The following is a 24,508-nucleotide window of genomic DNA, read 5'->3' on the forward strand; positions in this document are numbered from 1 at the left end:
TTCTGAGGTTTCAGTTACCTGCGGCCAATTCATGTCCGGAAGCAGATGCTCCTCCTCCAGACCCAGCGCCAGAAGGTCAGTAGTAGCTTAACTCAATATCACAATGCCTACATCATTCCCCCCAGGTCATCCCATCACGTAGACATCATGTCAGCTCACAGCGTCACAAGGAGGGTGAGGACAGTACAATAAGATATTTTGAGAGAGAGAGACCACATTCACTTAACTCTTATTACAGTATATTGTTATAATTGTTCTGTTTTGTTATTAGCTATTGTTAATCCCTTACTGTGCCTAATTTATACACTAAACTTTATCATAGGGATGTATGTATAGGAAAAACATGGTATATATAGGGGTCGGTACTCTCCGTGGTTTCAGGCATCCACTGGGGGTCTCGGAATCCCCTGCAGATAAGGGGGATCACTGAACATTCATAAATGAAAATCTCAATAACCAGGAAAGATGCTTCAGAGCTCTTCCCCTGCAACTGAGACCAGCTGAGACCATTAATAAGAAAGGCAGAAGATTCGGTGGTAACACCTGCCATGTGAACTGCTCTGAGCTCTATTCTGGCTCCTTTGTGATAAACTGCAGGTCTTCCAAGGCTGAAAGGGTCCTCTCGGCAGGAGGGCGCTGGCATAAGCCCTTTTTGGGAACTTTCCAGCGAGGATGCAGGAGGCTGTGCTGCTCCACCCACCTCCGTGGCCACTGACGCCCTCCCTGTCCTCTAGTCTCACCCACCACTCAGCCCTCCCCCATCCACTCTGGGGCTTTCTCTTGAAGACCTTTGGGATCCTCGATGTAGACAGCCTAGAGCTCACAGGCTCCACCTCTGCAGGAGGTGTGATGAGCATCCACAGAGAGCAGAAAAGGATGCGCAAACTGTCTTGTTCCCAGACCCCAGAAACTCGGCATCCAGCCTCCTGTGCTTGCCAGTCACCTCTTCTCACATTTCCCCGTCATGTGAACCAAGGGCACCAATGTGGCAAAATCATCACTTTCACCTGAAGGTGCATCTCCCAGGCAAGTGAGAGTTTGCATTTGACAGACCCTAAGATTGGACTGCGAACGTAGCTGCTTCCAGCTGGCCCTTCTGGGCTTGTGGTTTGCTCCCTCGTTGAAGTGAAGGCACCATTAAAAACTCCTCATTTGGGGCACCATGTCTAGTCTTTGGTGCTAAAATCTTCAGTGCTGCTACAGGGCTCCCATCACAAAGCCTGCCACAGAGATCTGGGAGGCACATGAACTGCTCTGCATGGCTGGCTGGTGAGCAGCCCTTCACCCTGGGGCAAATGCCCGTAAGTAGCCTCAGTGTGGCAGAGGCTTCTGTTATCAGTCAATAACTATGTCACTCTCTTTATTAGTAACAGATCTTTGATTTTAATCAGAGCCACAGTGGTGCCCAGTTAAAAAGACTACATTCTCAGACTCCCTTGCAGCTAGTTTGACTATGTGACTACATTCCAGGAAATGGAACATAAGCAGAAGAGTGTAGGACCTCCTGTAAGTCTCTTTAAAGAAAGCTAACTCATCTGGGAGGAGAATTATTCTTCCTGTCAGCTACCTGGAAAGTGTCTAAGATGGTGGCCATCTTGGACCATGAGGTTACCTTGAGGATGGGAGTCATGATGTGAGGATGCTGGAACAGAAAGATACAAGGAGCCTGGCTCCCCAGTTGCCATGGAGCTGACATGCCAGCCCTGGACTGCCTGCCTCTGGGCTCCTTTGAAGTGTGAGAGAAATAAGCTTCCATCTCATTTAAGCCACTCTTGTTTCCAACTTTGTGACATAAGCAGCTGAATCTGATTCTAACAACTGCATTTAGTTGTTGCCTTTGAATTTCCTGAGTAACTGGAGGATCATTCTTGCACTCTCCTGTGCTACAGCAAGCCAAGATGAGCAGCATGGACTTTGGGGTATAGAAATAGGTTTGAATCCATGCTCTGCTGTTAGCTGCATGCTGCAAGCAATTATTTATTTTCTCTGTTCCCGTTTGTCTTTCGTAAGATGGCGTGCATTAATTCATTCATGCATATAACATGGTATATGCACATGGTAGGGGCCAACAATGTTGGTTTCTGTGTTGTCCCCTCATTCCCATGTTGAGCATTTTGTTTTAAATACTCAAAAGAAACTCTAGGTAAATGCACATTTGGGTTTATTTCTACACAAGCTGCCCCTGCTACCCTAACATGAGACATATACCAGTAGGGTTAGGCTAGGTAACGACACCCCCGTTAAAGCAGCAGGACGCACAGGACAGCGGGAGGCAGCCAAGAGAAAAACCAGCAAGTGGAGCCTTGGCGGGGGCCAGCAGGAACCTCCCGGAGCTCAAAGAAGAGCTCGGCTCTGCAGCTGAATCCAAACCAGAGGCCCACTGGGCCCAGGAGGGCTGGCGCTCAGTTTTCCACGGAGCTGTTGTCCCCAAAATGCTGAGCAATGGGGTGACCGACAGCAACTCCAGCCAGTGAAATACAAGCTGACCACCTGAGGAAAGATTTATGTCTGGGGCAGAAGCAGACAGGCCAGCGCAGCTGGTAAGACACAACCACCGCTGAATCGACGTGCATTTAAAAGGACCCAGAGCCGCCAAATGGTGGGAAAAGCTATCTATACAGTCACTGTAAATTAATGCCTTGGGCTGACTGCCAGGCCCGTAAACACCTCAGTGCCCTGCTCTAACGCAAGGAAAGTATGGTGGGAGAACTCAATATTGTCAGTGTCTTGGCTGGTCCATAGCTATGGTGAGGGGAAGAGACGCAGGATAAGTTATTGGAATGGGGAAGTGGACCACCCTGGTGAAAGGAATGATGGCAGGACTCCCTGCCCCGGCGATGACCCGGCCCTCGACCATGTACAGCCACGGTTTTCAAATTATTTTACTCTCGGGCCCTTCTGGCAGGGCAACAGACCCTATGGACCTCCAATTTTGCCAAAAAACAGTTGTATAACCTTAAATTTGGAAGAAACCAGCTAATTTAGTTCAACCTCTCTTCTCCACTTACACAGTGTTCCAGAGGGTAAGGGAGGCGGCCTCGGTCACAGCTGGTTAACGCAGACCAGGCCAGGACTGGGTCCCCCGATTCCTGGGTTGTGTATGTCATCTTACAGAATTTGGTCAAGGGACTTCTTTTTCAGCTATATTTTAATATGTGGATTCAATTATTAACCAATTGGGAACAGCTCTTACTTTAAAACCCGCCTCTTAACATGATCTGAGATTTCAGACTACCGAGGGGGCCCTGGAACACTGGAGCTTTGAGACCCACGCCTGGAGCCAAGGCCGGCTCGAGGACAAGAGTCCACGAAAGCTAATGGGGAGAGGGAAGGGGCTTAAGTTGGAAAAAAGGACCAAATTTTTTAAAACTCAGAAACAACAAAGCTTCTAAGTTTGTTGGGCTCCTAGCAACAAGTGGAGAGCATGATGGAGCAATAAATTTGCACCTGCTTCCAGAGCCAGGAAGTAAAGACCTAAGAGGCCGAGGCCTGGACTTCAAACCTACAGGCTGCCAGACAAGCACTTTCTGTTCCCCGTAGGGTAGGGGTCGACCTTCGTTTCCACACATTGAACACCCAGGCGTGCTGGGGGCGTTTTCAGATACGTGACTCTTACCTTCAAGGAGTGAGAAAGGCAGATGGGGAAACAGAAGCCAGAGAAGGGACGTGTGCAAGGCCACACGGTTACTGATGGAGCCAAAAACTCAAACCTGGTCCCCAAACTGACCCTCTCGGCCTCTTTTCACCATGTCAGCAAGCCTTTGCAGGAGGGGCAAAGACGAGCTTTACCGCCCAGGAAACCCTCGGTGGAGACCAAGGGTGCTGGCATGCCTGGGGCCGCCTGTCCCTGGATTACCAACACCATCTGAGCTGCGCCGTGTGCAGCCTGCAGCCTGTGGGACAGGCCTTTAAAGCTTACAGGGCAGCTCTTGCACCAGCAGCCAAAGACAACGGACACAGGCACCTTCATGCAAAATCTTTATTTGGAACATGTGTTACTGAGCAGGCCAACCATCCTGAAATAGCAGTCTTTACATTGAGCAGAGAAACACGAGTGCTCCTTGAGGACATTCATGTGTGCTTCGCTGGTATTACTGTTCTTCCCTCATCCCTAAGCTCTCTGTACTGCCCCACCTGGGAGCCGTGACCTGAAGCTGGCAATCGGCCATTAGTAGTTGTGTCTTTTCCTGGGACCTCTCTACCTGCCTTATGTATTAATGGTGCCCAAAGAAATGACGAGCAGATACAAAGTTTCTGTAGGGGTTACAGGGCCTTATCTTCACCAAATTTTAGAAGTTGTGTGTGTGTGTGTGTGAGAGAGACGCTTCTGCTCAGCTTTCCTGACAGGCCGAGTGTGAGGGCTCGAATTTCAGCTGACCCAGGTGGAGAGTGCTTCGCTGGTTTTAATAATCTGTAGGTTACTGCCGTTCTCCCTGGCCAGGACACACGGTTTTCATTTCTAATTTCTGCCATATGCTTCTCAGCGTGAACTTGCCTGTCTTCCCCCATGCTCCCTGACAGCGAGCGTCACACATCTGGGCCTGCTGCAAGGCTGGGCGAAGGGAGCTGCGGGAGGGAAGCCTGCTCTGTGGCTGAGCTGTGAGCCCCGCAGGCCCGGCTTCCACATGGGAAGGGAAAATCTCACAGGGAGCGCCTGCTCCTCACCCCATCAGGCCAATGGGACCAATGGCTCGACTATCTGGACCTGCTTTTGCAGTCAAGTTTCAGTCAGTGAGCAGAGGCCATGGAACAAGGCCCTCCCTGTCCTCTGCAGTAAACAACCATGACAGGGGCTCTCAAAGCCACACCAGGGAACCTGCAGAGACTCCGCCCGCCTCCCCACACGCAGAGAACCCCAAGGGCTGTTTCCACGGGCAGTTTGCGAGACTATATCGACCTTTTCTAGGGGCCTCCATCTGAATTACGGTCTTAGCCACTCCTTTTTTCTTAACAGGCAGGCTGGGGACCATTCTTTCTATAGTTATTTTATAATCTCTCTCTTCTTAGCTTGGTGGGTCCAAGTGGACCCACCACTTGCAAAAGACCTCCCACCACGCAGACTCATAAAGGTCACTTGGAAAGTGTCTCTTAAATCCTGTCCTGAGTAGCAACTCTCCTCCCACCAACAGATGTACAGAATCTGCAGTTAAAAACAAAACGAAAGAAATGCAAAACTCCCCCAGGCCTGCAATAGCTTCAGCTTAGAAACACTCTCGACCCTCACTCCATCCCTTAAGCTTCACCTCCCTGCACAGATGGATCTGGCAGAACAATGATCCAAACATCCAAGTAATGGCTTGCGAGAACTTAGAAAATTGGAAGTGTTTCTAAGCTCAGATATTTACATAGGGAGAACTCTGCTGCGCTGGTCACTGTCCAAGAGATGCTAACCTGACAACAGTGTATTATTTAATCATTTTAAACAAACAAAAACAGAGCCAAACACACAAAGATAATCTTTGGGGGCCACAGATGAAATGGTGGGTTAGTCTTATCTTTGGTCAGTCCTTTCTGCCCAGAGCTGGGGAGGAGCTGTGTCAACAGTGGATCAGCATTTTTTCTCAGAAGCCCTAACCCAGCCGCTATCAGAGTAAGTCGTTTTGCTGTTGCAAAAAGAGGGAAGGGTCTAGTTTCAGAGTTATTTGAGTTTAGACAGTTGAACTCCCATTAGCAACAACCTTTCACCAATAGTCAAATGGGATAGAAAAAGTTCTTAGAATTTTCAGATGAACCACATCCTTAACCTACAATTTTAGTAAGAAAATCAGGACCTCAGAGAGTAAATACATTTTTTAAGGAACTTTTAAAAAAGAAATCCAAATAGTTATGAACAACACGGAAAAGAGTTCTGAAGGTGAAATCAGGGGCTACTGTGTCTTTACAGAGGAATTTTCTGGGGTTTGCAGAAACAGAAGATTGAAAATGATCACAGAGATATTTGGTCTTCAAGCATTCAGAAATTTTCTTCAAAGAAAGATAATTAGAGCTATATTACCATAATTTTTCCCCTTCTCTTGCAAATTAAGAAATACAAATACATTTCATATGTAATTCCTCAAGTAATTTTTTAGTCCAAATAATCAAAATTAGAACTTTTAATTTTATAAGCCCCAAATTATTAAACACCAACAGTAAGTCATATGTATCAGAAAAACAATGACAAACACAAAATATGAAAAGCTTTTTTCCAGCCACAAGTAATAACAGAGTTGTGTATTTATGAGAAATAGAATTAATAAAAGGATAATCAGCAGTAAGTTCAAAACCTCTGGGGAAAGCTATTTTTGATTAAAGACTGTATTATTTATCTCAGAATATACAAATTTTCAGTTACCTTTCTCTTTCCCCATCCCCAGAAGATTTATACACAGGCTGGAATCCAGAAATTAAGGATAAAAGTATAACTATTGATAATTTCAACTAAATTCAGAATGGTTTCAGAAAGATATGATACAACGATTTAGAATAAAACAAAACAGAAGAGCATCATATTTTGGTTTCTGATATACATAAGGTGCAGTAATTTTCTGTCTCTAGGGTCCTTCTCTTTCTCTTGAGAAATAAGCTAAAATTTAACTCTTTTGATTAAAAGAAGTCTTTAGATGGAATCAACAAAATCTGAGGCAGCCAGAACAGAGTTCCTACATGCGTATACATATGTATGTATGTGTCTCTAGGTTGTCTAGGCGTCTATGTACATACACGTGACCTCCTTTCACTTGCATTTCAAGAGGGGAGCACAGTCGCTCAGTTCTACCAGGTGACCCAGTGACTCACCAGCCCTAACAGAGCGATTCACCTCTTCCCCACTGGACTTCCCCCGGGAGAAACATTCTCAGCCATCTCGAGCAGAGCCCTGGCCCATCTCGCGGTGCTGTGAAAACGAGAGCTGCTCTAAATTTTCACAAGAGCCAAGATCTGGAGAGCAGCGCCTCAGTCAAGAGGCAGGACCAAGAAGGCAGAGCAGCGTATCTGAAAAGACTTCAGAATTCCTTAGGGTCTGTTTGTTTATTACAGTCCAAATACATGAAGTTCTTATGAAATAAAATCATATGGTACAGATAAAAACAGGCCATGAAAGCCCAGTCAGAGTCATTTTCGGGCCAAACTGCAGACCACCCAGTAGTTCACATTTTAGGAATTTGCAATGTCTAAAAATAGATAAGGTGGGTCCCCCCTCCAAAAAAACCCAAAAAACAGAGAGAGAGAGAGAGAGAGGTAAAAAAGAAAGAATAAAAAGGGAGAGAGGGAAAAAAGAGACAAGAAACCATTCAGGACATGTTAGCTAGTAAGAATGCCTCACTCTGAAAGAAGGGACAAATGCATAAAAAATGCACACACTTTGTGCAGGTTAATGCAACAGTAAACACAGTAGAATACGCAGGCCTCATACTGCTTCTGTAATGGCATATATGTAGTATCTCTAGCACTTTTAAAAATATGCAGAGACAAATTAAGGATCATTCTAGATAAAAATACATATTTCTTTAAAGGGGCGGGGGGGAGGAGGGAAGTCTGGTCTCAGGGCAGATCCCCACAGACACATAAAGATGAAACTGTTTTTTGGTAATTCTAGTGGATATGGCAGCAAAAATTCTTGTAAGGGTGTTGGCTGGTTTTAAGATGGTTATTTTCAATTACAACCTTACAGCTACATTTGTAAAAAATCTTTGTGAAAAGTTAATTTTATTAACCCTGTAAAATGTCTATATTGACATCTCTTTCTAAGATAAAACAAAAGTAGCAGAGTTGTGACTGGGTGAGGGCCACAGGCTTTAAAGCAAATGGGAACCCGCTCTGGGTTCCTCTCACACAAAGGGATACAGACTCTTAAATAAAATACTTCCTTAAAAATCTGCCACCTAACAATTGTTTACATCATAGAAAAATAGCATTTTTGTAAAAAGAAATATAGTTACTTTGTTAAAATGGTCTATTTTAAACCAGCAATTATTTTTCATATAAACACTCTCTAAACATCCATACAGAAAATAAAAATAGATAATACTGAGTGCAAAGCAGACAATAGCATGTTTGCAAACTATCCAAGTATTTCACTGCCAGATAAATAATACTCTCAGTACATTACAGTACAAGTTTTAATCTTTTAGGAACTTTAAAAGATATTGCTTTTATTCTCCGACGGCAAGTTACTTATAAGTAAAGTTACTCCCAGCAACAGAAGGCCAAACTGATTAGCAATGGATCACAACTATTCATTCACACTCCCCTCAACTCCAAGTGCGGGAACACGAGGTGATGGCCTACGCCCCAAACTCCTTAACACGAGCAGGACCACAGGCCGTGGAGAGGCCAAGGGGAATTTATGACATTCACAGTCCTTCCAAAATCATTCACTCTATCATCCACATTTAAATTTTCACTTAACCAGATTAACACCAAACTATTTATCAGCCTGGCTAAATCCATCATGAAAGAGAGTCTATGGGACTCTTTGCTAAATACAGGTATTAACTCTTCATGCTACAAAAACAGATGGTTTCAACAGACTACTGCTTTATTTCCACAAAGCGAGTCTGCAGGGATGACGAGCTTCCTGGCGGCAGTGGTAAAAGATGTAACGGCGCACTAAAAGCCAGCAGCGTACAGCTTATACACAGGCAGGCTGGGCCGATGGCTTCACCAGAGATCACTCAGTCAGCAAACTACGGGGGTCCCACCCGTCACTGGCATCTCATCACACCTGCTCCACTCTGCTAGGGTCATACGAATCTGTGAAAAAGAGAACAAGAAAATCAGTGACACATTCAACAGCTCTGTTTTCTGTTTAACACTCAGAGCATAAATAAGTATGTTCAGGGAGCCAAATCCACCAGTGGATAAAAGTTAATTTTTAGACATTTCAACAATCTTGTTTTCACTAAGGAGTGAAAAGCTATCATCAAAAGTCTGTCTTAAAAGAACATACTTAACTTTAGACCCAACACTTGTAAACCAGCAGTGGCGTGCCTGGCTGATGCTGACGATTTCTTTTTTGCTAAATTATAGCTCTAACGAAAACTTGGTTTAGGGTGCACATCTTTGTAATCCAGTGCTGTCCCCAGCAGACTGGAGGACCCTGGGACCCTGACTGCCTGGCTGGCAATGAGAGGCCTTCTGTCTCTGACGGCCATGAGCCAGCAGGCGGGCCCAGGGCGGGACACACGCCTGTTAGAACAAATCTTCTCCACACACAAGTGGGTACGAGTCTGGGCCAGCACACTGCTCCATTCTATAGCCCAAGCTGGAAAATCCTAAACTGGGCCCAGAAGATCTGGGCTTCCGAAACAGGACACCGTACAAAGGAACAGTCCTAAACTGCCTTTAGGGCTGCAGTTTGGTGATGCTAAATCTGACTGCCTCGGGCTGCACAGATCTCTGGGATCCAGGCAGACCGGAAGCTCACACCTGTGCCTCCTATGGTCAGAATTTCCTGCCACAGCAGCTCAAAGGTTTCCTAACCTTTTAAGAGAAAACACATACGAAATCTGGAAGGATGGTACAATTTGATAGTTATAGAACAATATCTTCTCAAATCCGTCTGGACAGCTGTGCACTATGAATGCCACATGGATTTCGATTTCCCTAGCAGCAAAATGTTTTCCCAAGTCATCCTCACACCTTCCCCCCTCAGCTGGGGCAGATTTACCATACGATGCTACAACCGTGACAACTAAGGGTTTACAGCACTGTGCGCGAGGCATCACAAACCAGACAGGAGAGTCTGCACTCTGGAGAAGGAGCTCCTCCTCGAACAGGAGTCACTGCCAAGTGCCCACCTGGCTAAGAGCCGGTGGAGGCCCCGTGAGTCAGCTGCCTTCTCACAGCGACCCTCAACAACACTGCAGGGTGACAGCACAGGACGGTCACAGCAGAGCGCCACACTTCTGTGCTCCATCAGCCTCACTGTGTGCTGATTTTGAGAGAGCGAGCCTGTGAGCAAAGATGTCTTTTCTCCACTGAGAATGCGGTGGGTGATCATAATGGATGACACTCTGGAAAGGGCACCCTCGGCTTCGCAGAGGCCTGCGAGAAGGGTACCATCTATCAAGCCTTACGTTACACAGACACTGGGCCCCGACCAGCTGCCCGCAGGGCCAGGGACACGGCGACAGCTCCACAGAACGGGCCTGCCCCCCACAGCCCCACTGATACAGCCAAGGGTCCACAGACAGGGAGCAGGGGAAAGAATTCTGTCGAACAATGGGCCCCTTCTTCAGATCGTGGAGGGTCTGCGTCCAACAAAAATAGAAAGTGAGCCACATACACTATTTTAACTTTTCTAGTAGCCATGTTAAAACAAATAAAAGGAAACAGGTGAAGTTGATGTATTTTATTTTACCAAATATATCCAAAATATTATCTTTTCAGCAGGTAATTAATACAAAAATTATTGAGAAATTTTAGATTTCTTTTTTTGTACTGAGTCTTGGAACTCTGGTGTGTGTTTTACACTTAGAGCACATCTCAGTTTGGACAGGCCACATTTCAAGTGCTCAGCAGCCACCTGTGGCAAGGGGCTACGATGTAGGCCAGCACAGGTCTAGAGGACAGAGAGGTTCCCCTGAGTATCTGGAATCCTGGTTCCTAGGGCAGTATTTCAGGGGAAGACAACTTATTAGGGCCACCCTGGGGGGGGTTTCATGTATTAACACCCTCAAAAGCTACCGGCCTTGAAGACGCGTGAACGTCTAGCCTTCTACTGGCATTATTTCGCATCACCAACCTTCCCAGATTTCCCCCAGGGTGAGTCTGGAGCAGACAATCTCTTCTCATTTCCTCTTGTACTTGGATTAAGAGAGCATGCAACGGAGGGTGATGGACCCAGCAGGTTCTGAATGCTATCAGTGCTGGGAATTGCAATTCTGAATTGTAATCCATCCATCGGAGATGGGGTTCTGTCACCTGAATTAGTTTTGAGCTGCTGATTTCTGAGTCAGAGCCCCAAAAGACCACTGAAGAGATGTTAGCTGAAATTAGCATCTTTAATCTGAAGACACTTTATGATATGATGGGTACTATAATACAAGACAGATAAGGAAGTTCTGGAGGGGTGTGTGTGCATGTTGTGGCGGGGGGGCAATGTTACAGGTCGACATGGTATAATCTTGTTTTAAAATTCCAGAACAAAATCTGAATTTAAGTGGGCTGTGAATTTGTGCAATGAAGTGAGCAATGAAGTGGTTCTGGCACACGGGGGTGACAGAGTCAGGGGTGTTGGGGGGGTTGATGCTTCTTGTGATCAAAATGATCAAATACACCGAAAGGAAAACAAATCCAAATGCACATCAGTGACACAGCACAAGCCTTTGTTCTAATTTGTGAAGCAATGAGTGGAGGAAAAGCGAACACACGTCAAAAGTCTTACTACCTCAATCATACGGCTTCTCAACAGGACTGGCTTTGCTACTGAGGTCTGGTGACCGTCACACAGCAGGCCAACGGGGGCTGACCTGAGCCGCAGAGTGTGGAGAAGCCGTCCCTGCTGTCCTCCAGCCAAGTACTTACGAATGCCGGAGGCAGCTGTCTGTCACAGTGAGCAACTCTGCCTTCAGAGTTTGGGTCACTGTATTGTGTATTAATAAATGCATCAGACGGAGAGGAGAAAAAAAAACTAAAATTTCTACTTGTCAGTAACGATGGTTAAAAACATAATAAAGTCATAGGGAGCTATCTTTAATGGCTGGCTAAAATTAAAACTGGCATTATCTAGGTGTTTTCAGATGCCTAACCAACCCCACTCGCACGGCAAACGATCAAGCTGCAAACTGAGGGAGTGCTTTATTGACCTAGAAATCTTATGTTATAAAATACCCCCTGAAGTATGTGGCCACGGCTGAGACTAAGAAATCTTTACAAACTGGTGTTTTATTACATCAATATTTGTCTTATTTTAAAACCCTTACAATTCTCAGGAAGAGGCAGGACTGATAAAATCATCCTAATTTTATAGATAAGGAACACACTCTAACTAGCACTTGACAGTGAGCGGTATATTCTGGGGAGCAGGGGAAGGAGGAGCAATCATGGTGACGCCTGACAAAGCCGCAGCTCAGAGACGGGCCGCAGCGCATCTCCCAGCACCGCGGCAAAGGCAAAGCTCGGCGTTGTCAGTCTGCTTTTCCTCAGTGAAGACCACGCCTGCCAACCAGACGACCAGAGAGGGCCGTATGGATCATTTCAGTACCGTATTCTGCATAAGGAACAGGGCAACACCCGCGAACACTCCTAAGAATCACACTGCTTTGTGGGAAAATTTAAAGAGTGCCAAGTGGATTTTTTTAACAAAAATTTCTAGATTTTTCTAGTTGAAACAAGTGGTCTTTTCCATCTACTTTTAAATCCTTAGATCTCAAAATAGAACACAGAGAAGTGGGGGCCGGGGGGACCACCCTGTTGGGGTGCCCCGTGAGATGGAAGGGTCTGAATCGGGACACCGGCCTGGGGCCTGGGCCGAGCTGTAGCACTCAGTGCAGGGCCTTGCTCCTCCTGTCTGTGCGCAGGTCTGGATTAACAATGTAAGGCCCCTCCAGTCTGCAGGTTATGATGGGGACCAGTGACATCTTCGTCAGCCCTTCTTCTAACCAATTCCAGGATAGGCCCTGAAGAAAACACCTGACGCAAGAGATGCTGAGCACTCTCTCGGCCCGTCTGTGTTACGGCAATGACGGTGGGACTGAGCTTGGGGAGGCCACCATCCCTGTCACTGGGAACCGGAGAAGGCTCTGAACACATGCTCAGGGGAGAGGATGGAGAGACCCGGAGGCCTGCAGAACACTGTGGCCAAAACGTGTCACCTGGAATGGAGCAATCCGAATTCAAGGGACTTTAAGAAACAGAGCTTGGTGGGTGAACTTGTTAGGGTGGGCTGTTCAGAAAGTGTTAATGCTGCCTACGAAACCTTTTAAAGTTATTAAATGGTGTGGTACTAAAAACATAAAAATGGGGGCAAAAGATTTTGGAGTGTGAAAATATTAAGACACGGCATCATAGGATGGTAGTTTATCGAATCAATACGGTACGTCTTTTCTTATTAGGTTGGCAAAGAGCGATGAGGGTTATTTGGGTGAAGTCCTACTGTTTTAGGAGGAGAGAGCAGAGTACAAACGCCCCAGTCTCCCACAGGCTTATGGAGGGACTGCCAGGCTGGGAGACTTTACTCAGTTCCCTCTTCATGGTAAAGGCCCAAAGTCGTTCACCAAGATAACGTCATACAGCTGTTTACATAGACCATTTCTACAGATATAATCATTTAAAACGCACCATAAGATCTTAATTTTCAAGGAAAGTTTCCAGATAATTCTTTGCAAAACAAAGAATCTTTTGGTACAATAATTCACAGGGTCAAGTGTATCTTCTGAATACACAGATTTTCATTTTTCACCAAGCTGGTATTTTCTGTGCTCTAAGGACGCCAAATTAATACCAAGCACCTGCCCGCGCCTGCCTCCTCACCTGGGCACCAGAAGTCCTGGTCCACGTCCTGCTCCCTCTGTGCCGCCGGACACCCGTTTTCTTCCAGTGAGGGGACGCCCTTGGAGACAGACAGCGAGGGCTCCGCCTTCCGTGCCATGTCCCCAGCGTTCAGGGTCATCAGGCCTCCTGGCTGTGCCCCAAGGCCCCTCTCGGCCTTCAGCTCCTCGGCGTCCTCCACCGAGTCACCGCTCCGGGAGCTCAGGAGCCTCATCCGAGACACGGAACTCACCTCCTTCATCCTCATCAAGCGGTCGGTGTCCGCTCTCCTGGGCGGGGAGGCCAATTTCTCCTGTAAACTCTCAATCACTTTGGACGTGCTGCGGAGCCTCTTTTCTGAGCCGGCCACACTTGGGGTCCTTTCTATAACATGGAACAAGGTGGACCTGAAGGGTGGCTTTGTGCCCGCATCCTCGTGAGTGAAGGACGTGAACTCCTGGGGGCTGGGCCGAGGCTCTGGGCCGGGGGCATTGCTGGGGAGGGCCCCATCTACACCTGAGTGCTCAGGAGCCTGGGAGGCCCGCCGGGCACTGTCCCTTTCCCCTACAAAGAGAGGGCTTTTGGTCCAGCCGCACTTTCTCCTGCCATAAAAGGCATCAGTGGATACTGTGGGGCCATCCACCAGTGCTGGACTGGACACGGACTCCTCCCCAGGGGATGCTGGCCTGTGGGCACCTTCGTCAGGCTTGGGAGGCGGGCTCTGTCCCGTTCCCCTGGCGCTGGGCAGCAGGGACTCCACGGCCACTTCGATGCCTAGGATCCTTGCGGCCCTCGCTTGAAGGGACTCATTGGGGGGGATTTCTATTGCACTCGCTTCCCCTAAAGCCCCCTCTAACTCATCAGCACTCCGCCCTTGCGCCAGGCTCAGCCCCACAGACCTCAGGTCTGGTGCCGAGAGTCCGCGGGGTTTGCTAGCGAGGGACAGCGAGACCACTGTTCCCCTCTCCTCCCCATTCTCAGCCTCCGGAGGGACAGCTTTGCTCAGCCCCACAGGATTTAAAACACTGGAGAGTTTCTGACTTTCCTGGGGCTCCCTCAGTTCAGCTGGATCACATGGGGACGCTGGTTTTGTGTCACTTAATCTGGAAGATGTTCGTTTCGCAGGACCTGGGCTGAGTGCTAGCTCGTCGATTCTGTTCTTGAGCTCCTGGTTTCCCTTCTCTGTCATCAAGCTTCCATCTGCTGACAGCAACGCCTCCCCTCTGCTGACGCCCACCTGCAGGGGCCCCAGGGATGGCAGGCGGGCACACAGGTGGCCGCGCTTCCCTTCCTCACTCCAGCGCTCAGACGTACTCTTAACCCCTCCCGACCTCAGCATGGGGTCCTCCCTGGCGGACCTCCTTGGTGGTTCCTCAACTCTCATTTCCCAGCTGTCTTCACGGAAGGCGGAACTCCCGGGAGCAGCACCAGCGGGGCCTGCCAGCAGCCATTCTGGATCACTGTGCTCGCTGCTGCTGCCGCTGCTGCTGTGGCTGCTCTCCTCCTCCTCCTCCTGAAGCTCCTTGTTAAAGCTTTCTAACTGGCTGATCAGATCCCAGGGACGACGGCTAACCGGTTTCAAAAGAAACTGCCCAAAGAGCTGTTGACTGTTGCATGGGCCGGTGGTTTCCCCCTTCACCACCTCGCCCCTGGGCTGGTCCCCGCAGGGCTGACTCGGGCCCGCTCTGGGCAGGAGTGCCTGGTTTAGGGACGAGGATGTCCTTGAGAAAGCACTGTTGCTGGATGGGCTGAGGGACACCTGAGCTTTTGGGGGCCGAGCATTTGGCCTCTGGTTCTGGTCACTGGGAGCTAATGCCAGGTGCCCCTGAGGTTTGGAGAGTACAGCAGGGTCTACACACTTTGGAGTCAGCACTGCATCAGGTGGGCCCCCCAGCTTCTCTGCAGGGAGGGGCTGCAGGCTTCTGGATTCTTCGGCGAAGCTGGTTTGTGTCTGCTGATCTCTGTACTGGTGCCCTGGCCACAAGCCAGAATCCTTGAGTTCTCTGTGTTTTGTGGGGTGAATGAACCTGAGGTCATTTGTTTGTTTGTCGTCTTCTGGTCCCCCCAGACCTTGTTTTCGAAGCTCTGTTCTCCCAGGCACGCTTCCTGTGAGAGCCTGCAGCTCCAGGTCTGTGGAAGACGTGCTCAGCGGACTTTGTTCCTGCAGAGCTGCGCTCTTATCGAGCCCATTCTTTTTATCAGCACTCTGTTTTAAGTCATTGTTATTTGTATCTATATCTGGCAGATGGGATTCTGATTTAACTGGGATGGAAACCAAACAAAATATTGTTTCGCTCATTTTTTTCTTTGAACTTTTCTTGGTCTGAATCCCAGTTTCAAACATTTTGAGCTTGGTCCGGGCGTCACAGGTGCTCTCGCCCTGAGGGTCTTGGAAGGAAACCTGGCCTTCTGCATATCTGTGCTGGTCGCCTTGCACGTCCGGCCGCTGTCCTCTTGCAGTACAGTGGTCTCTTGGGTCATGAAAGCCACCATTTTCTCCATCCCTGGGGAGCTGGCCCCATAGCAACCGGGGGCTGGGATCAGCAAAGTGGGGGCCTCTCTCTCCCCCAGGCAGGGGTTTCAGGCTCTGTGGATTGAAGTTGGCACCACCATGTCGCGTGTTCCCACGAGCCGGCTCTGGGGGAGTGACCGGACGGGAGCTGTACAACCTCTCATCAAGCTTTGTTTCTTCACAGAAACCCTGGGGCTGAGCTAGTTTAATATGTCGGATCCGTGGGTCATCAAAGGGAATATACAGAACAGAGCCATCCAAAGCAGCGGTGGGCCGGGGCTGTGGAGGGAGTCCGCAAGGAGAGCGTGGGCTTGCACCATACTCATTCCCAGTCCCAAGGGAGCCCGAAGGAAGCTGACAACTGGCACCGGCCTTCTCGGTCAGGTGCTCCTGTTGACGGCGACCACCACACACAGGCCTGGGTGCTGCATCCTCCACGTAGGGGTTTGCGATGTGCAGGGGTGGCGACCTGTACGACGGTGGAGGCACATACACTGGCGGCTCCAAACCAGAGTCGGGCGCACAGAGCTCCTGCCTGGGGTCGTTAGTTTTGGTCAAGTGGGGAACACATAGGTCTGTCTGCTGGCTGTCTGGATAGTCGCTGCTTTCCACTCCGCCCCGGGAGTGTTGGTGAGAATCATAAGACGGAGGCTTGAGGGGCCTCCCAAACTTAGGCCGCAGCAAAGGGACAGAGGAGCCACCCTTCTCAGAGTTCCTTGTGGGTTCCAAATGTGGTGCACAATTTGGAGGATAAGATGGCATTTTAGGAACACTTGGTAAATGTCTATCATTTAACGGAAGAGGAATTTCCATGCAACTCAGGCTCTCAGGGCAAAGAACTCTAGGCAATGACTGGGATTTCCCTTTGCTTTGGGAATTCAACACATGTTCTCCTTGCACGAATGGGTAGAGATCTTGAAACAATTTCTCCCCATCACCATCAGACATCTGCCTTCCTAATTTCCTTGGCTGGTTCCAGCTTTCGAGGCTTACATTCTGCCATTCGGCAGGACCTGCCATTCTCAGTTCTTCCCAAACTGCCTTCTTCATCACATTCTCGGTCCTTCTTCCAACTTCCCATGGGCCCTCCCTCACGTGGATGGGCAGACTGTGCGCTTGGGCCATTCCTCTAACCTCCAAGTCTTCTCGGTCCCTTGGCCCTAGCAAGCCACTGACCTCCTGTCTTCCCTGATAGGCGCGGTTGTGACCGGTCTGGGGCTGAGACGACCACGCTGGCACAGGTGGATGATAAAACCTACAAAACAGAGAGGCACGGATGTTACACCAAGGCAGGAAGCACACAGAAGCAGTGTGCACTTCTCTGCTTCTGTGACTGCTGTTCCAAGTCAGACTTAGGTCAGTATTTTTGAAAAATAGATTTCCAACCACAGTACTTGTCGACTTTAAAGAAAACATGTCCCAGTAACTATGGCTGGAAAACAGCCATGTGTGTTGCCCAGGAGTGGCAGCAACAGGCTACCCACAAGAACACTGGGACACTGGTCGTACTTGAGCGATGTCAAGGCCTTTATAACTTTGAAATGTCTAAGGGAATAAGGATAAATCCGAGAGCAGTGTTACCCAAGCATGCTTTTGGGCCACTGGGCATCCATTCCCAGCTCAGTCCAGACCACCGTGCAACCTCTGGGAGTGAGTCTAGGAAACCGCTTTTCACAACGCTGCTCTAGAGCAGTACTGCTTAAACTTGAGCACGTGCAGGAATCCTAAGAGAGCGGCTAACGCACAGGCTGCTGGGTCCCGCTCCCCATTTCTGATTCTGCAGCTCTAGGTAGGGCTGCATCTATGCACTGCTAACACACGCCCCCAGGTGATGCTGATGCTGCCGGTTCCAGTACCCCACTTTGAGAACCATCACTGCCAACGGTTGTCAACCACAACCACACATTAGAATCTGGAGGGACTTCACAAATCCTGATGTCCAGACAGTATCCTAGCTCCATCATACTAGAACCATGGAGGCAGGAGGGGGACTAGGCATCAGTGTTTTTCCAGGTCCCCCAGCGTGAGGCTCAGATAGAACCACGGTTCCAGCAGTTCGCACACTCCCCTGATGTAAGAATCCCAGGAGCAGGTCTCTCCCCGTCAAAGCTCAGATTCAGTACGTCCGGGTTAGGGTCCAGGCATCTGTATTTTTAACAAACACCAGGGGAGTCTTACCTTCAGGAGATGCGGGAAATGCTGCTAGGGCCAACTCTGAGACTGACCAGAGGAGGGGGGCTCTGTTCATGCAGCAGAACTCTCTGCCAGGCAGGAACTGGTAGTCTGAAATACCAGCCTAGTTCCATGTTGTCGTTCCCCACCTGGCCGCACAAGAGAATTTCCCTGGAGCTTTTAAAAAATACCAATGCCCAGGGCTCACTCCAAAATATGTGCATCTAATCAGTCAAGAGAGGAGCCCAATACCAGTAGATTTCAAAAGCTCCTCCCAGGATTCTCGAGTTTAGAACCCCTGTTCCAATGCAGCTGGAGAAAGACGCTGCACGTTGCTACACTGCGCAGAAATATTACGCTCCTGCCTGCAAACGACCAGAGACTAGGACTGTAGCACAGAAAAACCATTACCTGCAAGGAAGCTTGGGGCACTCAACTATTTTGATTAACTATGGGCTAAGCAGAAAATGTCTCACTCTAACACAGCTGCTTGTTTTTTTAGATTATAAAAGTAATATATATTCATTGTTGAAAATTTGGAAAAATTTAGCAAAGTAAAAAAACCAATCTACCCAGAGGTGATTATTTTGATATACAGGCACACCCCAGGGATGTTGTGAGCTCGGTTCCAGACCACTGCCAAGAAGCAAATACCACAATAAAGTGAGTCACACGAATTGCTGGGTTTCCCAGTGCATATAAAAGCTATGTTTACACTACAGTGCAATCTATTCAGTGCACAAGAGCATCATATCTAAGGAAGCAATGTACGTACCTTAATTAAAAAATGCTTTAGTGCTAAAAAATGCTAACTATCATCTGAGCCTTCATCGAGTCGTAATCTTTTTGCTGGTGGAGGGTCTTATTAAAAAACTCACTATCGGGGCCGGCCTGATGGCCTGGTGGTTAAGTTCACACACTCGGCTTCAGCAGCCTGGGGTTTACAGGTGCAGATCCCGGCACGGACCCAGCACCACTCATCAAGCCCCACTGTGGCAGAATCCCATGTAAAATAGAGGAAGATGGGCACAGATGTTAGCTCAGGGACAATCTTCCTCACCAAAAACCCACAAAATCCACTGTCTGCGAAGTGCTGTCAAACAAGGCATGCCTGTGTGTCCTCCAGGCTGTGTGTGAGGACGTGGACCTCCGAGGAGCCCCAGGGCTCCACCAGGAATCTGGTTTATATGCATGCTTCCAAGCACATGCAGTACGGACAACAGCGGACACTCACATGGTGGCTGCCACATGCTCGGTCCATACGAAGTGCTTTCCCTGCACTGACTCATCCTTAGCCCTCTGAGGCAGGAACCACTGTCACTCCCACTTTACAGGGGAGGAAAGAGGCACACAAGTTACGAAACTTGCTTAACACTAACATTTATTAGACACTTATGCTGTGCCAGGCATGCCCAATGAATTATTTCATTTAAACTTTATAACCACTGTTATTTCTCCCTTTTACAGATAAGGGAATTGAGGCACAGAGAGGTTAAACAACTCTCTCAAGTCACACAGCTTGTAAGTGGTGAGGAAAGAATTCAAACCCAAGAACTGTGACCACAAAGCCCGCTCAGGTAGCCACTCTGTTTTCCTTCTCCCAATGTAATGAGACACTCCTCCAGTGCACCTTCGAACACACGAGTAACACTCTATCAAATGCACATGACCTATTGAATTGCTGTAACACTGGTGGACGTCTGTGGAGATTATATTCTAAAACACTGTGAGAAACACTATTGTCCGCAAACACTAAGCATGCCTTGGGCTATTTAGAATAAACCCTTAGAAAGGAATCAGCCCATTAAGGGCATTATGTTATCCATGTTGTCACACCCGACCTTCGACCTTCGCTCAACCATCCCAAGCTCCCCTCCCACCCACAGCGCGGAGGGGAGCTGGCCAGCTGAACCTTTCCCATTCCTGGGGTTACAAGTGATTTTTTTCCTAATTAGATAAATGAAAATAGCATCTCACTGGTTTTCACCTGCATTTCTTTGATTACTAGTAAGGTTTATTATTATTATTTTTTTGTGCTTAGGTGTTATTAAACCACATTTTGTGGAACAGAGCAACTGCTAGGGACTGGGCTTAAGGAAGACCGTCCCCAACACACAGGTAGAGGCTGCCCGTTCTGCCTCTACCTGTATGTAAATAAAATTTATTATTATTGTTGTTATTTTAATTATTATTTTGGAATCACTTCTTTGCCTTAAAAAGTGAGGGTAGCTCTTCAAATCCTGCCTCCAGCCCCAACCCCCAATAACTTAAGCTCCACTTACAGCAAAGCTGAGTTATGGGTTGAAAAGGAAGAAAATATTTAAAACCAATCTGAAGTAAAGCATTTGCCACTGAGCAGCCTAAATGCTTCTGCACTCATGACTCACACACCATGCAGGCTGTCTTCACACTGGGCACAGGAGAAGGGCAATGTCTGTTGCTTTTACTGTCGTTGAAATGATGGTTTGAACATTTAGGTTTGAACGCTTGTTAACAGAGCACTTCTTGGGCCAGGTTCCCTAAGGACTCATCTCTGCTGGCCTCCTTAGCACCACTCTTACTCCTTACTGTCCTGGAAGCACATCCCTGGGGTGTCCGGCTTTACAGAAGAAACCACACTGTGGCTTTTGCTCATTTTCTCAATGGATGTTCCGGTTTCTCAGTAAACATGTGGTGTGCTCATATGCCACGAGGTGGCTGAGATCCCAAGGTACTATTTGTCTAGGTACGTGCCATGCGCATCATCAGAAGACAAATAAAGAATGACATAAACAGGACAAGGACATAAACAGACCATAACGACCTATAGGAGTAATGTGGTCAATTTTCTTCTCCACCCAAAAACGTTATAGCATCACCTTAACCTAGTCAAAACTGCCATAGATAACTAACAGATAACTAATCAAAAGCATTCCAGATTAAACTTTTTCCTATTTTCACAATATACCACAATCCTAATTTAAGGAAAACATGGCTCATCTGGGAAATTTTAAATGATCTATTTAAAAATATAGTCCACATGACATAGAAAACTATAAAGCATTTATTTAACAAAAATTATCTTGTATCTAGTATGCACCTGGCTCTGACAGGCACAAGTGGACCCCACATGGTGATAGTTCTGGCAAATTTCTCCTTCAGACAAGTTGTTAAGTGTGGATATTCTACCGCTTTTGATATAGGATGCCAATTATCAGCTAAAACGTGTGTTACCTCATATGGCCTCAAAGCCAAGAATATGTTTCCTAGTGCCTTTGAGGAAATAAGATGAGGTTAAATTTTTCTTTTTAAAAAAATGAGACTAATAATTTACATTTTTAAAAAGTTAACAATGGGACATTTTACAAAAACATGCTGAACATATTAATAAAGGGTGGGAAAAAGATAAGGAGAGCAAAGTGGAACGTGATAGCCCAAAGAAACTGCGTTGACAAGTTCAACGAGACAGCAGGTCTTTATAGAGAATTCCTGAGAACAGGATGGAGCCGAGGGAGAGGTGACACTTGCTAACAGCTCCACGCCTCACTCCAGAAAAGAGACATGATGCCCACAGAACAAGTGATGAAAACTGTTTGGAAAATATCTGAAATATGAACATGTGAAAAACAACACATCTAAAGGAAAACTGACAAACCGATTTGCTGACTATATAAAAGCTAATGATGAAAAAAATTAGGAGACATTTCTGGGAGTTCACATGACTCATTTTCAACCACAATAGAAAATACTGCCTTTCTTTTAAAAAGTAAAAGCCCACTTAGAATGGCAATATTTGAAATGTCTTTTAACCACGGTTTCACACACTCCAAGATCATCCCAGTGGACCAAGGTCCTTAGGAGCTGCACCAAGTTGTTACCATCTGGGCACCTACAGCTGAGCTCTGTGCCCGGTGGGGACGGGACAGATGTGTGGTTTAATAAAGATAACTAGTCAAGACTTACTGCCTAACTCATTGAACTGGGGGTTCCCTAGGAACAAAGACATTGTAGTGACCCCTCCCTCCTCTGTGAACCTGGGCCCCCGAGGGCGAACCCCAAAGTGTAGTCAATTGTGCTTCCCTGGGGAGCTGTGGGCGCTGGGTGGGGGCTTCACTAAAGTGGTCCCCAGGTCCCGTGATTTCTTTCGGTTGGCAGGTCTGCCAGCCCAGCAGATGCTGGTGCTGCTGATCGACCTTCAACCCTGGTGTCACATTCTGGACCAGGGGAAAGCTGCATGACTTTGTTGTGACTCTTCCTTTGGAAGCCACTCCCCCATCCAGATGGGTCAGCTGTTCTTACCCAGATGCACAATCTGAGTATAAAGGCAGTGCATGCCACTTAAAGAACCTCACGCTCCTCGAAGGAGCAGCTCTCTTCTAGACTGGCAGAGGCGCTTTCGGCATCTCTTCAGAATGACTCACATCCACCAGCCCCAGTGTGAGCTGTCTGACATGTTTCTGTGATGGGGTCAGCCATCTACCGTTACAGAATTTGCTCTTAATGCTCTTTGGGCCTGGAAGGAAGCCTGCAATTTGTTCTTCAGTGCGCCTTACTACATTCAATACATTACCCTGTGTAAATAGCCCTCTGACACAGAGTAACAAATAAGCTAATTTTGGAAAGGGGAAATATGAGGTCAAGAGAAGATGAAGACTAAGGTATAGAGGTTAGCATGAATTAAACATCAGTCAAAAAAGACACAGCTGCTCTGGAAATATAACAGATAAACACTACTATTCAGCAACGTTCAATTTGAACAAATAATTCTAAGTGGCAGAGTTCTAACTAGAAAATACACAAATGCCTGGTCAGACTGAAAAGTTCTTCTATGCCTGCTTTTTACAATGTCATAATAAATGAACATAAGTGATAAATAATATAGATTCAGTTGAAATAAAGTACCAGGTAGACTATTTCAGGAGATTACTTTTTTGTTACTTTTTAAAACTACACAAACGTAATAATGGATCTCAAGAGGAAACATAAATTACTAGACTTACAAATGATGCCAACTTTAGACATACGAACAGGACAGGAAAGCAATTCCAAGCACCCAGGGTCTCAGTGCACAGCAGCAGCTCAGTAGATTCACCTGGAAAAGCACCTGTGGCCGCATCCGGACGGAAGCGCCTCAGCCAGGGGCCCTTCACACAAAGGCTCGGAACGCCAGAGCGGGGGGTCCAGGTCCTATAAAGATCAGCTCAGAATGGAAAAAGCACTTTGGAACCCATCCCCACTGCAATGCCAACTCGTTCTACCACAGGACCAGAATATTTAAAAAATTTCAACACAAGTTGAGCTTTTGTGGTTGCCAGCAATTTTCTGAATCATCTCTGGACTAGGAGACTTCTGCTTGTGCCAGGTCTAGTAAAGACCTTTTATAGACGCAAGGTAACTCAGAGCCCCCGCGCAAGAGGCCTGCCTCGGGGAGTGGTGTGTGGGCTTGCTGCATGCTTTTTACCAATTATTAAATGCACAGCTAGTGCTGATGCAAGACTGAGCCTTCTTAGAAACTGGTGGAAATTCCAGTAGTGTATCTTTCGAATGCATCAGGGACTAGGAAAACCATGACGGAAGAGAGTCCTTCTGAGCTTGCCTCCATGTGGACCACTGACAAATGCACACTTAGAACAGAAGAAGATGGGAGAAGCAGAAGGGAGGGAAGGGATAAAGCTGAAGGAAGGAGGGCATGAGGTCTGCACGGAGGGAGGAGAACAGACAGGTGGCACCTGGCGGAGGGCCACCCGGGCAGGCCACTGGCTGTGTGCACTGAGTCATCCTCAACCGAGAGAACTAGAACCGCTCCTGGTGAATCATCATCCGTAACAACAGCCTCCCCACAACTGCGCTTACGAGAGAAGAAAGCCTGTTTCATACACTCGCATCTCTGACTCCTGTCAGTTATTTAAATTAGTCCACTTGCTATACTAATTAAAACGGCACGGACATATCGATGACTTTGAATTTAAAGGCAAGAAGATACTTCGGAGTCCTCTTTATCCCAGCAGCAGCCTCCCCAGAAGGCTGTGTGCTACCATTGTCACCCATGCAAGCATCCCAATGACAGATGACACTCTCTCTCTACATAAAACATCATTTTGTATACATCACGATGCTGGGGCAGCCTCGAGCCTCTGGAGAAGCCGACACTCAGGGAGGGTCCCATCAGAGGGAGCAGGAAGCCCTGCAGACCACCTGGAGTTGTAGTTCCCCAGAGGTAAAGCCTGGTTAAAGCAGGGGCAGATGCCCCCCCTCCCTCCCAGATGGGGGGCCTTCCCTCCGACTGACTGGTAGCTGCACCTGCATTTACTGCAGGTTACTACCCACCCTCTGAGGAATTTCCTAGCTTTAGGAAGAAAGGGTTTAGATGGAAAAGAGTGGAATCCAGAGCTT

The 24,508-nt window shown here is 47.7% G+C and overlaps 1 protein-coding gene across 3 annotated transcripts in view; it reads right to left on the bottom strand.

The window, feature by feature from the left end:
* Positions 1–3,965: 3,965 nt before the first annotated feature.
* The window catches only part of JCAD (junctional cadherin 5 associated), a 79,498-nt gene continuing 58,955 nt past the window's right edge, over positions 3,966–24,508 (bottom strand). For 2 of the 3 annotated variants that reach the window (XM_044761885.2, XM_044761886.2), the window contains exons 3-4: positions 13,456–17,219; positions 3,966–8,733 (exon numbers count right to left, since the gene is read on the bottom strand). In XM_044761885.2, coding sequence (XP_044617820.2) covers positions 8,699–8,733; positions 13,456–17,219 — 3,799 coding nt within the window. In that variant the 3' untranslated portion in view covers positions 3,966–8,698. Of the gene's footprint in view, positions 8,734–13,455; positions 17,220–23,115; positions 23,303–24,508 lie in introns of those variants that run through there. The other variant, XM_044761888.2, reaches the window with a different exon arrangement.

The sequence above is a fragment of the Equus asinus genome, chromosome 29 (genome assembly GCF_041296235.1).
Source record: "Equus asinus isolate D_3611 breed Donkey chromosome 29, EquAss-T2T_v2, whole genome shotgun sequence".
Classification (NCBI taxonomy): Eukaryota; Metazoa; Chordata; class Mammalia; order Perissodactyla; family Equidae; genus Equus; species Equus asinus.